This window comes from Pteronotus mesoamericanus, unplaced genomic scaffold, assembly GCF_021234165.1.
Source record: "Pteronotus mesoamericanus isolate MK-2021 breed Mesoamerican mustached bat unplaced genomic scaffold, CSHL_Meso_final contig_120, whole genome shotgun sequence".
NCBI classification, from domain to species: Eukaryota; Metazoa; Chordata; class Mammalia; order Chiroptera; family Mormoopidae; genus Pteronotus; species Pteronotus mesoamericanus.
Window position 1 is genome coordinate 1,793,962 of NW_026555041.1, and position 15,662 is coordinate 1,809,623.

The 15,662-nt window shown below is 46.4% G+C and overlaps 1 protein-coding gene across 1 annotated transcript in view; it reads right to left on the bottom strand.

Annotated features, from left to right (window-relative positions):
- RYR2 (ryanodine receptor 2) overlaps positions 1-15,662 on the bottom strand; it is a 558,936-nt gene that overhangs the window by 323,044 nt on the left and 220,230 nt on the right. Inside the window, exons 4-7 of the mRNA XM_054584705.1 lie at positions 12,563-12,577; positions 6,019-6,093; positions 2,849-2,927; positions 276-388 (exon numbers count right to left, since the gene is read on the bottom strand). Coding sequence (XP_054440680.1) covers positions 276-388; positions 2,849-2,927; positions 6,019-6,093; positions 12,563-12,577 — 282 coding nt within the window. The remainder of the gene's footprint in view (positions 1-275; positions 389-2,848; positions 2,928-6,018; positions 6,094-12,562; positions 12,578-15,662) is intronic.

A 15,662-nucleotide genomic window follows, 5' to 3' on the forward strand; every position in this document is an offset into this window, starting at 1 on the left:
AGGACACGGCTGCGAGCAGGCACCAGCCCTGTCAGGCAGCAGGGAGCACGCCGTCGAGGGCGCGCCGGACGCCAGTTTAAATGGGCCAGGTGAGCGGCACTTCCACGCGCCACCTGCCCGCCCTACGTGGGGAGTCGCTCTATCTCATCAAATGGAGACACACGCTTGTTTCCATGCAACATTCCTGGATAATCTGCAACCTAAACTTGAAAGAGGGAGTGTCACCGGCCTGTCATCTGTCTTCTCACCAAGTCCGCGCCCCTTCCCGCACTTACCAAGTACCTTTCAGAGGACACGCTCACTAGGATGAGGTCGTCACCAACGCGCACCTTCTCCCCTTCCGACCGCTGCTTGGAGGCGGGGTGGATGGTCCACCAGCAGGCCTCACCTGCGAGAGGGTGAGCAACACAGAGAGGTGCTGAGTTTAAGGCCCCTGCGCCTGGCTGGCGACTCCAAAATACAGAGGGAAATAAAGCAGGTCTGCAGAGCCAGCCTCCTTGAAAGAAGACTGTCCTGTCCGCACCACCTTCAGGAATTTGAAACTTAAGGCGACGCAATCTCTCAGATCATGAAAATCAAAGGAAGTCGGACAAATTAGATTAGGGTAAGATGTATGGAAATGCGAAGTGTGTCACAGAACTGGTTGTGGCATTTGGGGAAGACTGGTGCCCCCCCAGACCCCCAAGAATGGCTTTAAAATGATATTTATTTATGCTCACATAAGGCCAAATCCACCAGTCATGCCCACCTGACTTCATTTTTCACAAAGCCACATGTCAGTACACTGTTCGTGTTGCTCTGTAATGACATCTAGTTTTTGCCAGCTGATTTTCAAAAGGACTTGGGGTTTTGTGATGTGACGTGGTAGCAATTTGAAGAACTCAGTGCTTGCTGGGGGGGCTGATTTAAATGGGCCCAACTGTTACCATCTGCACTTTATCTCCTGTGCCTTATTTTATCTTGTTTTAAAATGTGTTTGTTTCTATTAATGTAAGGGTAAAAGAGAACCGCATTATAGACGGATACATGATAAAAATATGTGAGTATAATCAAGTACTTTCGTCTAGAACCAGCCTTGCATAAGCCTCATGAACCACACACCCATTCACCACCCTTCACTGCTATCACCTAAGACATAAATTAGCACACAACTCTTCAGTTTGTTCACAGTTCCTTCTAGAACACAAACATAAGTTCTATCCAAAAATGAGAATGTTTTCAGTGCTATGTTATCTAATAATTTGCATTCTCTCCCTTTGCCCGGCTTTATTATTTTTCCATACCCTGATTTTTTTCTTCTGATTCCCCAATGCCAGAGTGTAAGTCCACACTAGCAGGGGCCTTACATGTTTTGCTCACCGGGTCTTCAAACCCCAGATACTACCATTTTTGTTTTTAATGCTCTGGCCCTCGGTATAAATTCATTTTGCATAAATGAGTAAGTGAATCAGCAAACACTATTTCTTGGCATGCTCAGAGGTAATGTGCAAACTGTGGTCTCAGTTGCTCTTCTTACACAAACCCCAGTCTTACTTGGATATCACCTTGCAGATTCCTTATCCTCACTCACTCGCATTTTTAGAGTGTAGGGAGTTTTTCATTTGTTCACTCAAACAGTTACACAGCACCCCTTGCCCATCCATCACTGCCTTCGGAGCAGGGAGACACCAGCAAACAAGGAGGAAACTATCGCCTGCCTGCGAGTCGGGTCCCGGCCCGGCAAGCAGCAAACGTAGGTCCAATAAACAACCCCGCAGCCCAGAAGCAGCAGAGGGCTCGGGGAAAGGTGGCCCAAGGGGACTTGATGCAGGAGAGGCGCTGGGCTGCCCCGTTGTTTTGATACTTTGTAGTCACCTCAACGTGTGGGACAACTTTTGAAAGAGAGACCCAAAGGTTTCTTTTTCATGTAACTGTGTTCCACAGTAAATTAACTACAGTGAGAAGACTTCAAAAAGCTAGCAAAAATATAGAGAAATGACTGAGCCTACAAAAAAAGGAATAGAAATAATACTACATTTCTCTTTTTGGTGCCTGGGAATCTTGGAATTTCGTGTAAAAGGCAATGCGTTGGTCTACTAAAAAATTAAGTTGGCAAACACAGCTTCATTTTTATCCACCTGTAGTCTGAAGAATTTGGACAAGGGGAAAGTGTTTTAAAAAGAAGAGTGGGTGTGAGGGATGGCTGGGTCCTGCCCACATAACGGACAACTTAATAAGAGTTGGGCAATTTCCTTCCATTCGTTGTTCTCCTTGGACTTTTATTTATTTATAATTCTAAGAGTCATTCATGCTCATTGTAAAAGATAAAACATTGTAAAAGATTGTACAGAGCTGTATAAAGTGTAAAGTCAGAGCACTGAGAACAGAAACAAAGCTTATCTTTTCCTATCTTGATTCTCTAAGGAAAAAAAAGTGTTAATATATACATTGTTTTCAAAAGTATGTAAATTTTGTCACATCTGTTTGGATATAGCGCAAACAGCCTTGTGTTTGAATGCTGACGGTATGTCATATTCTCAGACTTAAAAATATTTTAAGATGGAAGTCGATAGATAAAGCTACGCAGCAATACTTCGTACACTAACAAGTGCGCATCAGTACAGCCGACAGCCCGTGAGGCAGGTAGTAAGTGCTGCTTTTTCTATCAAGTCCATCAGAAGACCCAGGTTTGAAGTTTGGTTTGAACACCCAGAGAATCCTGTGGAAACAGCTGAGCGAGGGGAACAGCACACATGTCCTCCCTGCGCCAAGCCTCCCCCAGACAATCAGCGTTGCTCTGACTCCATCCGCAAGGACAGCCACCGTGTCGCCTGACTTCCCACCCGGCTTGATCGCGGGCGTGGCTCACCTGTCGTGTCCTCCTGCAGGCCGACGTCAAAGGCCAGTTTGTCCCTGGAAGACCGGGAGGTGGACAGGCAGCACAGGTACTGAAGGACACAGAATCGGGGCATCACTACACACTCACGGTCCCACCTGGGTACTTCTGACAGACTCTGTACCAGCCTGTCTCTGCACGTCGGCCCCCCACCGCATCTGCGCGAAGCAGATTTTCGTGGGGCAGGGAGCACGCGCACTCCCGGGAGCCGTGGGGAGAGAGAACGCGCAGGAGGTGCGGGCACCTGCAGGCCCTCGCTCCAGGGACGCAAGCAGACGCAGGACTGGCCTGCCAGGAACTGGGGGCCTGTTCGCTCTGTCTCCCAGCCGCGCTCCCACCTGTGAAGCAGAAACGCCTGACACTCGCACGGCGCGGGCGCGGGCGCAGACGGGCGCTGCCTCCCTGGGGAGCTTCACCGTGGCCATGGCCTTTCCGGTACCTTCAATCCCAGAAGTCATCTGTGCAACATCATCAACTCCCTGAAGGTGTTCCTAACTGTATTCCTGAACATCCAGCTCAGGTGAGTTTCCAGGCCACCTCCTCTACCCCTGCCCTGGCCTCACAGGTCTTGTCAAGTGTGACAGTAATGAGGGGGCAGTGATGAGTGTGCAGGAGCCGAGGACACACCACTGTCTGCGCCCCACGCGTGCGCCAGCAGGGAGGGGCCCACAAGCTGAACGGAGCTGCGCGCACTCCCAGGCTCACCGGGCAGTTCCTCCTGCGCAAGAGGGCCGCTGCTCGGGGGTGGCGATGGGGTGGGGATGGGGGTGGGGTGGGAGGGGGTCTGCGAGTGAGACATGGCGGGGGTGGGTGCCCCAGGCTAAAGGGAAGCTGGCCTGATCCTGTCCCCCGGCTGTGAAGCACTGGCTCCCAGGGTCTAGAAGAGACAGCCCGGGCCCCACACACCCTCAGCCAGCAGAGGAGCGGGAGTCTGACTATGGGCTTTGAGCTAAACTACTGAATGTCTAAATTTATGTGAGACAAAGTAACGATTTTACAATAGTGGCTTCCCAGGCAGAAACACAAAGGGATCCCTGTGAAAGGCTTCTGTAACATTTCTCGGTCACATGACAGCCCTGGGCACTGTCACTATTAACGCACGTTCCCTCCGCCTCTACTGCCCACAGCCCCAGGGAGACAGACACTGTAATTACTCCACTACCTGTTGGTTTTGCTCCATGAGGGCAGGGGCTCGGGTCTAGTCCCTGCTACACCCAGCACCTAGGACAGCGCCCAGCACACAGCAGGTGCTAAGTGGCGCTTCCTCAGTGAATGGATGGAGTCTTCAGTTACAATTAGAGGCCTGAGGAGGGGTCAGCGGGCACCCAGGGCTGGACAGCCTGTGGGGAGTGAGCCTGAGCCCAGGCAGTTCGCGTCTGCTCAGAAAGTGAACACAGAGCACTTTCTGAAACAGACCCTCACACTCAGTATTTCATGCCGTTGGTGTTTCGATTCAGATGGAATTCTTTCCACAAGGTTCTAATGTGTAATTGCTATGTACAAGCAGGGTTTTTGTTATTTTCTTTTTGTTTGAGAGAAAGTGAGAGAGAGCGCGCAGCAGGGCGGAAGAGAGGAGAAAATAGCGTCTTTATTGTTTCACTTACTGATGCGCTCCTTGGTTGCATATTGTGCATGCCCTGACCGGGGATCAAACCCGCAGCCGCGGTGGATTGGGACAGTGCTCCAACCAACTGAGCTACCCAGCCAGGGCCACAAGCAATTTGCTTCTATCTGCTTCTCTTGTATCCAGCCATTTTATTAAAGCGTTTTCCTTTATTTTATTTCATGCCTTGCTATGTGCCAAGATTTCCACACTACGTGAGATATCCTATTCTTGTTCTTCTTCATTTGTTTTTATTTTCCCAAGAATGGCTTCAGTGTTTAGTATGATACTGGCTATTAATCTAGCAGTGATATTTCCTTTATCATTGAGGAAATAATGATCAGTGCTATTTTTCATTAGAAATGGATGTGAATTTTATTAAAACCTTTTCAGCACCTGTTAAGATGATCATATTTTTCCTTACTTGAGCTATTTATGTGATGTTGCACACTAAAAAAAAAAAAAATTCTAAGTCCTCATTAAATTCATATTTATACTTTTCCTGTACTTTTGTATTTTATTAACCAGGTATGTCACATCAATATTCATGTGGAGATGGACAGGTTCTGGGGGGGGGGGGGTTTGGTTTGTTTGTTTTTCTGATTATTGGAATTGAGGCTATGCTTAGTCTTCTGCTCTGAAATAGTTTAGATATTTTGAGAATTACCTTCTATTTAAAAGAATCAATTATATTATACTTCCAGATACTGGACTATCATGTAGTCACTAAAATCAGGTTGAGAGAGAATTTAAATAACATGGGTAATACTTGGGCTGAGATAATATATGTAAAAAAAAATCAGGATATAAATTTGGTTATGCAGTAAGATCTCAGTTATGTTAAAAAAATTAGGGACAGAAAGATTGAAAATTTTGAAAAGTCTTCAACTGTCTTATTAGTGTGATCATGAAAAATCATTTCCTCTGTAATTTCCAAATCTTATAGAATAAATATGTATTGTTTGTATAATTTTAAAAAGGTTTTAAAATGGAATGAAGCTGTTACATGGGTCACGTGCTTTGTAATACACGTACATGCAATACTAGGAGAGTGCAGCGGAGCCTGAGAGGTGCCGGCCCCCCCCACCAGCCCCGGGCGGCCCGGGGAAAGGCGGGGAGGGCAGGGCGGAGAACAGCAGGTCGGGAGGGACAGGAAGTTCGTGGGAAATTGACAGCGGCTCTCAGGGGCCGATTTTTAATATTATCTTTCAGTAAAAATACTTTAATTCTTTCATAAACAAGTTGTTTAAAACAATGTGAAAAATGAGACCTTCTTATTTCACTCTTCACCCTTCTCCGAAAACTATCAAAAGCGAGACACTAACAGCGGGGGCCACGCAGTGACGGGCTCAGCTAACTCGCACCTCCTCGCCAGAAGCTCCGCGGGCGCGGCACCTGGCCGGCCGGCCGGCCGCGCGCGCGCCCGCGCGCGCTCACCGTGCCGCGCGCGCGCCCCCGCCGCCGCGCCCCGCCCACCGCCCAGCGCGCGCCCCCGCCAGCCCGCGCGCGCCCCCGCCAGCCCGCGCGCGCGCGCGCTCACCATGCCGCTGTAGGAGTGCCGCAGCAGAATGGCGTGGCCGTACAGGAGCGTCCGGTGACCGCCGCCTTGAGCCGTCTGGGGAGGAAGGAGAAAGGGTCATCAGGAAAAGAAAAGCCAAAGCAGCAAACTTAACTAAGTCGACAAAAAGTCCCAAGGAGGCGTTCCGAGCGATCAGAGACAGCGAAGCGCTGTGTGAAGATCCCTGAAGCGACCCAGTCAAGCTGCGCGCGGGCGGCCTCGCTCTGGAAGGAGGAGCCGATTCCAGCACACACTCGGCGTGCCAGGGGCTCACCGAGTCCGGCCCTGGGCTGCCTGCACCCCGCCCTGCACGGTGGTCCGCACCGGGGGGGGGTCGCCGTCGCCGTGTGGAGAGCAGGAAGTCTCGACCCTCAGACCCTCCCGCGCGGGGCACTGACCGCACCCACCCTCTCGGCCCTGACGCGCCAGGGGCCTTCCTGCCGCTGTCTCAGGGCGCGAGGTCGCGCCCGGTGGTCTTTTCTACGTTACCACCTGCGCTTTAAAACGCAGGTTCCAGGCTACCTCCTGCAGAAAGCCGCCTCCGACCGCCCTCGGCGCCCACGGCGCCGGCCCGATCGCTTGGCACCATAAGCACCTTTCCGTTCCGGGCCAGACTGTGAGCTCCGGCACAGGCGCCCGGGCTCGCCGCTCAAAGCTCCACAGGCCTTGGGCGCCTGAGACACTGAGGTGCCCGCCGCCCAGGCCGGGGAGGCCTCTGCGCCACGGCGTCGTGGCTGCCAGGTCCAGGTGTTCGGAGAGAGGAAGGGACCTGGACGGCAGGGCGGGTCGCAGAACCCGAACACGATCCATAAACTGGGAACAGGTAGGAGCGCAGGAGGCGCAGAAAGGAGCCCGGGGAGCCTGCGCTTCCTTCCCAAGGGGGAGGGGGCCTCTAGGGTCTCCAGGAAGAGACCGGAGAGGCTGGCTCCTTCGCGGGCCTTAGGAAGTGCACGATCAGCACCAGCATGCCTGTTCCTACTAAAAATGTACCCCTCCCAACTGTTCCCAATAATTTCTTAAAATAACTTTGTTTCCATGTTATGCTTGAAAGACCTCAGAATCGTTCTTAAAAGAGATAGTAAAAGTTGTTAAAATGATAAGAAAACCATCTTTTAGAACAAAAGGAAAATCACTTTTTCATGTACTGAGAGAAAAGGGGGTAACTCTGCTTTCTGAAATCACACCCCTCCTCTAGTGGGGCCCTCTTAGGGGTGCCTTCATTTCCTGTGATACACCTGCGTCATCGCGGCCAAGAACAATGTTCTTTCCCTTCTCTGATTTACATACTTTGAGAGGAGCTTAACTTTTCCTATGAGAAAAAAGCTCCAAAACTATGAAACCCAGCTGAACTTTCCTACCATTTGACAGTCAGAGCAGTCAAAACAAGGTTTTTAAAATGAAGATTTAACCAAAAAAATTAAGCGCTCCTTTCACTCCAGAGTTTTGCCCACGCGCTTCATGTTTATATGAACATATGTATAAACATTAAAACGGGTTAAAGTAAGAGGAGATATTTTAGTGTATAAATTTTCTTCCAACTATAGATTTTACACAATTAGACAATTATAGATTTCAACTAGAGATTTCCTTACCACTTAAATGCTAATTATGCCAGATTTAGTTTTAATAGAACTCGTAAAACTATTCCACACTAAATTGCTACTAATTGTGTCACTGTTGCCACAAAGCGATGCAATCTCTGTCAGATGGGCTACGGCACTCTTCTAACTTGTCATTTAAATATTAATCTAATTAACTCTGTTTCCCAAAAAATAAAATGTGGAATTTCTGCTCTTGAGCTGGCTGGGTTAACACAATTCGTTCAATAAACATTTATCAAAAGAATTGTGTGGGGGGTTGAATCCAAAGGGGGTCCTTTCCTGTGTTTTTTGATTTCATACTGTGTCAATTTTCTTGTTACATGTGACCAGTCCTCACTGTAACTTAAGTGAAGAAATACAGGGTGGGGCAAAAGTATGAAACTCCCAGTTGATTCTTGTAGTATATTTATTAATTATTATATTACTTTCCATAAGAAAACTGTAAACCTACTCTTGCCGCACTCTGTGATGATGGGCTTCCTCTGATGCACGGAACTGCTAGCACTTTATGAGGACGGTTGCCACTTCTGGCGTGACTCCTTCAAGGTCCATGGCACCCTGTCTCAGGTGGGCCAGGGCCGCCCCCCCACGCGCCCTCAGCGAGGAGACACCCCCCGCTGCTGGGTGGCAGCCGCAGCCAAGGCAGGGCGATTCTATCCTCTGGAACAGGGCCCTTCTTCCCTGGAGCCGCCCGTGCCCAACCCTGTAAGCACGCGGTGGCGGGACCGCACTGGCCTTTGGGACACCAGCTGGGACTGACTAGGTAAGAGTTGGTCAGGCCAATGGGGCAGCAAGCCTAAGGCCAGCCTATCTTCCAGGTCACACTTGGGGAAAAAAGTCTTGGTGGTTTTGGAAGTGAACATGGTCACTGTTCCTTGGAATCTAAAACATGAGCAAAGTAAGCAGTGCTTTCAATTGCACCAATAAAAAGGAGAATTAGGAAATTGTTTTAAACAACACAAGTAAGCCTTCAGTTAACAGTAATGCCATCGGGACCTAAGTCCCTCTAACTCCGCAGTAAATATTACAAAAGAAATGCTCTTTCCTATTCATTCAGAAAAGATGGCTGCATCTCCTGCATGAGAGGATGGGACCTGAGGCTGAGAGTCTCGTGGATGATAAGCTCTCCGTCTGTCTCTTTGCCTCATTCATTCATTCAACAATTACATGCTGGATCCCATGTAATTTCATTCAAACTATTTGTGCACTATCAGCAAAGAAAATGAAAGTTTGAGCACTATTTCTTTATCTACTTCTAATGCCTCCAACCCTGTAATAGGTTATCAGGCCCTCTTAGTAGAAGTATTACCCATTTACACACCATTACGTTTAGACATGTGACTTGGTCCTACCTGCCCCTGAGAAGGCAACGTCAGTCCCCCAGCCCCAGCCGCCCTCCAGCAACCGGCTGAGCCTGTGGTGTCCTCAGGGGGCTGCCGCCAGTCCTGCAGGCCCGGCCGCAGAGCCAGGACCCCGATGTCGGCCTCGCTGGACTGCTGTGGTCCCGTACAGGGTGGACATCTACACTGGGGGTCTACGTTAAGGGGTCATTGCTCTCTTGGGGGGAAATGACATCATCTACCGTTTTCAAACTCCTCCCTCTAAATATTTCTGGTATTGCAGAGTCAAGCATCATTTAATAAAAGGTAAAATTTGACTTTTTGAAAATAGCAGTTAGAAATTGTTTTGAGATCTGTAGGTGGGTTTGGTCCCACTTGCAAGATGACTGAGAGGGTTAGTGTCATGCAATAGTCTAAAAAAAAAAAAAAAACAAACCCATGAACTGTAAGTGGATGTAAAAGTCCAGAATACAGTCAAACAAAACCTAAGCAACATGTCACCTGTATTCTAACCAACTTCGCCTCAAGTGTTCCACAAACCACTTCAATTCCAGTTCAGTGTTATCAGGCATCCCTCCGCCGCTAGCTGTCCAGGATGCAGCCAGAACAGCCCAGACAGTGGACCCATATTGTGAGAGCAGCGGTTGTGATGTAAACGCTTCTACGTTTGCGTTGATCCGGAATCATGCGCAGTCACAGGGCATAATTTACTCACGTCATCCTTCTCTATCGGGAGGGAGGTAAGTCGACCACTGCAGCTCCATTTAGACTTTACTCTCATAAGCTTAAAATGTAGTAGCCAAAGAATAATAACAAATAAAGCCAGAATAGTACTGACTAAAATCAACAGAAGAGGTTTATAAACACATGACAATTATGGTTCTGTATTTCTGTTGTCTTGAAGATTTTTTGGCTCTGTGCTTTTTAAATACATGTTTGTACTATATATTTGCATATTGACATCTCTAGTATCACATTAACTTTCTAGCTATAACATCCACATATTTTAAGGTTTTCTGTTTTTCTAATCCATTTTTTCTGTACAAAAATGCTGTGTTAATCAATGTAAGATATTTCTCATAATTCCAGGCCCTTATTATTAGAGAGATTTTTTTAAAAATCAATTAGACTCTACAGGCAAACTTCTCTGTGTCCTCCGACTGCTAGCACATAGCATGCCGTCTGAAAGGTGTAAGGATGAAGTCTTCCGAGGAGCTCACTACGCCCGGTAAAACTGAACTGCGTCGCCAAAACTGAAAACAACAGACAGCACGGAGGGGGTTGTCTCCGAGCACTGCTCTCGTGGCGCTCCGATCTGAAGTTTACCTTCAAATATCCGTGCTGAGTCACACTTGGGTAATGTTGGTTCAGGGAGAAAACAGAAAAGTATCTCCCTGTGTAAGTCTGCCTGCCCCCGGGAGAGACGTTCCCATGCAGACGCGAGTAGCGCGGCCCGTCAGGAGCGGCACCGGACTCCTGGGCCTGGCATTCGGGCCCCCTGGGTCCCTGACAGTGGGGACACTCCAAATGCCCGGCCACCTTTACCAGCGAATCACAGCAGATTCCCAGGATGAGTCTAATAATTAATGAGAAACCGGCCTTCAGGGCAAAGTAACGGTGTGCGACGAGCCAGCTGGACAGCCCCGGGGCCGGCAGCGCTTCCGCGGCCGCGCATCCTAAGCAGGTCTCCTGCGGGTGCCGGCCGGGCCTGGGCAGGACTGACAGCAGCGGGCCCGGGCTCGCGCCACAAGGGCGCGTCTGTCCAGTCCTAGCAGGCCAAACACCGCCTGTCCAGGTACGAAAGCCAAAGCAAATCATGACGGAAAGGAGAACGCTAAAGAAAATTTAGCATCCTTTTCCTTTTAAGTGGTTTAAATTCTTATAATTGAGTGCATAGACCCTCCACTTAGTCACACTCGAACCTTTCCAGAGGCTCCACGCAGGTGTGAATATCCACCATTAGCTCTGGCCTTGCAGTAAAAGGAACCAGAGCCTAATTACATTGTGCCAGGAATACGGCTGGTTTGAATGAAGTCTGTCTCGTCTCTCTGTCTCCTCCGCATTGATCTCTGTGTGAATCTGCTATCTTGAAAGAGCCTAAAATCTTTCCGGCTCTTGAAAGAGCCTGAAAATGTGTTTCCGGCAACTGCTGGTCCACCCTCCTCCCCGGGGTGAGGGATGGGGACAGGGCAAGACCCCTGAGCGAGGACAGTAAATGCAGACTTAGCACAAAGACTGAATTTTTTCAAACTCAATTCCATTAGTTATTTATCAGTACGTGCAAGAAGAGGACGTATTCATGTGTTGCTGCTGTTGGTAACAGTTTCCCAACTGAAATCCTTGTTTCACAGTATGTCTAAGCGTTATTGTCTGTTCCTCCCAATATAACAATAATATTTTCTGCTGAAGAATAATAGCTGGAGTCATTTGAAATTGGGAAAATGTTTTGTGTCCTTGTTGAGAGATGCTGCAAACCATGGCCCTGCCACCCTGTCCAAACCGCCTGCCCATCACTGTCAGAGCAGACGCCCAGCTGCCTGCGCCCTCGGGACTCCAACGGGGGAGTGACAGACCCCGCCCGGCAGCCCACGCCCACGGAAGCTACCGGCTTCCTTCTCTTCCAAGCAACCTCTTAACTCTACACCAGAATTTTTATTTAATACTCTTCAGTGTTGGTGTCTTTCGAAATTTTAAAAATTACATCAAGACTTTATTAACTGAATACATTTCTCTATACATTGTTTCTTGAATTTTAGGATCAAAAATTAAATGTTGTGAATGTTCTATGAGAAAAGTAGTAGGTACGTAAAACTGAAACAAAAACTTTCTTTTTTTTGTCCCAAATAATGACATCCTGCTCCTCCTCTTCCACTGTATTTCCTTCAATGACATGATCACATGTTTTACTCTTTTCTCCTGTCTCCTTTCTACTTTTCTAAGTGGTTGAAAATTAAAAAGGGGTTACAGTATTTTCACTTCTGCTGGAGTAAGTAATTCTCTAGTAGCTTCTTGGTTCCTCTTCTAATTTCCCAGGGTACAAACATTCTACTGTATTCACGCAAAGATGCTTCAACACAAGTCAATATAATCCCCATGGTAAAAATGCTAAATGGAGAGATATGAAGAAAAGTGTTTTCATGAGAAAATTCTTAACGTTGGCTACAGACACAGACGACAGTGTGGTGATGACCAGAGGGAAGGGGGGTTGGGGGAGGGGGGGGGGGGCAAAGGGGGGTTAATGGTGACGGAAGGAGACTTGCCCTGGGGGGGGGGTGAACTTACAGGACACCAAGCATGTATTACAGAATTGTATACCTGAAGCCTATATAATTTTATTAATGTCACCCCAATAAATTAAATAAAATTAAAAATACACTTAATATGTTACAATATGACACAAAGATGTCAAATGCTGTTTAAGTTGACAAATCTAAAAGTGCGGTTGATTCATTTAAATCTAAAAGTTCCGAAGTTTGCTTTAATTTCTAAAACTTTAAAATGTGAAGTGCCATGAATTCAAAAATTAAACCAAACTTAAAATGTACAAAGCATAACATATAGAGAGCTGATGATCCAATGTCTTACCTTCATCATGAATTTCTGTAGGGACATAGAAAAAGAGAGAAAATATTAAATACAGTGTATTTCAAAGACTTATTTTAAAATATCTCTTACTTATAAAGATTTCTAAATGGAGGTATGTGAACAATAAACATACAAAAACACGTTCACTGTGTTGTCACAACAAAACAATATCAACTACAGGCTAGTAAAAGCTGGAGCAAACACATATTACGTTTTACATGAGTTCTTCCTTTTTCTGTGAGAACATGCTGCTCTACTTTAATGCGTGATTCAATTTACAGCATATCTAAACACACAAAAAAACCCAAAGATAAAATCTTAAAATTATACTCTTAAAATTTTTTAAACTTTTCATTTAATCTTTTGCATAAAAATGGAGTAATAAAAACAGCAACACGACTTACTTTAGTAAAAGCGGTGGATTAAAAGCAAGGCAGATCATAACTAACGTGCCGTGATGAAAGGAACCTTGAGCAGTTCCCCTAGACACTACAGGTGCGGGACATGTGTTCAAAAAATATCACAGAAACTTTTCTCTTGAAATAACACAGCTTGTTCTCATGATTTATAATAGCTCTTTCTTCTTCTACAAAATATAACATGTGCATGTATATTCCTTCATTTTTCTTTAGGTCTGTAAAGTTTCTTTGACCTATCCCAAGAGACCTACACAGACGACAAAGGGCTAAGAAGAAAACACATCACTTTCCCAAACTTAGGACTAAGTTTAGTTGTCACAAGCATCTAAGTCCTAGAGAGAAAAGATGGAAGACACACGTGCCCACACCAGTTTTACAGAAAACAGCAAGTGTCCTGCCCTAGACATGGGTAAATGCCATAGCTGGTTCCCTGGAACCTAAACACACAGTGGTGTGTATGTGACTCAGTGGCAATTCTACTGTGACTGATTTTTTCATTTTTTATATTCTAATTTTAAGAAAAAATTGTAAATAACCATTTCATCTTAAGCTTAGAAAATACAGGCTGCTTAGTTACACACCTATAACTGATATCAGTGGTAAACGATGTCAGGGAGTTACTGTCCAAGTTGAAACTGAGCAACCACATGCCCATACATGATCGCTAGTGATGTAAATATTTCTAAATGAAGAATCAGGAAAAATCATTTTAGCCCTTAATGCAAAGAAAATCAGAACTCCAAAATTTTGCTACACAGCATGGTTTATAGCAGATGTTTTCTTCTTGAGATTAAACTGATCCAGGTTTTGGAGATTTTTTTTTTTTCAGAAATGTTCTCAGTCTGACTTTGCCTGTTATCCAGGCTGAATTACTTGAGAATTATACTAAGTAGAAAAAAGGATGTGGACTTGCTGAGAATGGGAAAGTCTAAGGCGTATGCGACTGTAGGCAGAGCACAGCATAGGTGACAGTAAAACAATGACTTAGAGAAATTAGCAAAGACTCAGATCTCCTTCTATGCAAGGAGATAAAATAGCAGATGTAAAAGACACACATTATTTCCAAAAGATAATCAAGAACATGAAAGGTTATTTGTGGCATTACTTTTTATATGAACTACCTATTAGCCTAAGTGCTAGGTATGAACAAAGTTCTAACATTGCGAGATTCTCAAAAGATGTCATTCAAGGGCAAGAAAGCAAGGTACATTGAAACTAAGAGGATAAATATATTATTTTAATCTCAATGTAAATAGTGTATGGGTATGATAAAAGGTAACAGAAAAAAAATCCTTTAAAAACTTGATGACATGATTTAAAAAAAAACAAAAAACCCATGCATAAAGTTCAATGTTGAAGAAAATAGCCTCTAGGCACAAAGAATATCATGTTTATGCTCACAGTAAGTGTAATAAAGGAATTAATTATTTTATTTCCCTCGTGAACATTTCATTAGATAAGAGCTAGCATTTCAGGGCCCAGACACAGAACGGATGACCCTGAAGACGCCAGAGACTGAAAAGACAGGCGGAGCCCAGGCCCGGAGCAGGCTCCGACGCCGCTGTCTGCCTCAGAAGAACTCGGAGAGGCTGACCCATTTACACAGAAACACAAAAGGGAACTTGCTTTTCAGGGGAAAACTGCAAATGGTAGTAACTCAGTGTCCCAGTTTAGTTGAGTCACTGAGGAAGCGACAGGTCAGATGAAGCCTTAGAAGTGACCCAGAGTTGCCGGCATAATCCCCAATAGGCAACATCAGCATGAAAACCAGAAAGAGGCGAGCTTCATGCCTTAACTCAAGCAAGGAGGCCCTGGGAGCCTGGTGAACGACAAAAAGACGCACGTGTCACGGGACCTGGTGGACCCAAAGGACCTCAGGCACCGCCTTAGTGCAGGCAGGTGACGATGAGTAGAAATATCAAAGAGCAATACTTTATTCTGAAACTTGTAACCAAATATTAGACATTAATGATATTCCACCTGCTACTGCCACAAAGAAAGAAACAGTGGCTCAGGTGTTGTGAAAAGCTCCTCCACTGTAATTATGCCTTTCAGTTCAATCCTGAAATTTTTTAACTGCTCCTTCAGTGCCGTGAAATGCCAAGTCATTAAAAACATTAATACTCTGTATATGGATTTGTCTTGGAAGAATTTTTATGGGTCAGTTTTAGGATAAAAATAAGCATAAGAGTTATGATGGTTAAGTCAGGGTCACACGCAGTGGGAACGTTAGCGCTGCGTTTAGAGTGAAGGTGTGATGTGAAATTAGAATGAAGGTCAGGGTGCGCTTGCGAGCGCAGGTGAAAGTGAGGGTGCGGATCAGGTGACTCTGAGAGCAGGACGCCAATTAGGGGCGGCGCGTCGCGGGGGAGGGAGGCCCACAGTCAGGTTCATTGTGAGGTTCAGAAACACACCCAGCAAAAAGGGGACACGTGGCCCAGCGGAGGGTTTGGTGAGGACACGGGTGTGGTTTGGAGAAGTGGTAAATGAACCTTTCCTGACACAGCTTCTCAAAAATTATTTTAAAAAAGAAATTAGCAACAAAGCAACAAAACATACATTTGGGGACCATGGGACACAGGGATCAAACATGACAACTGAAGAGGCTGCCTGGGCAAGGTCCCAGCTCAGGGGCCCTGGCACCGAACTCCCAACCTCGCACCCCAGAAGCCCGCCAACCT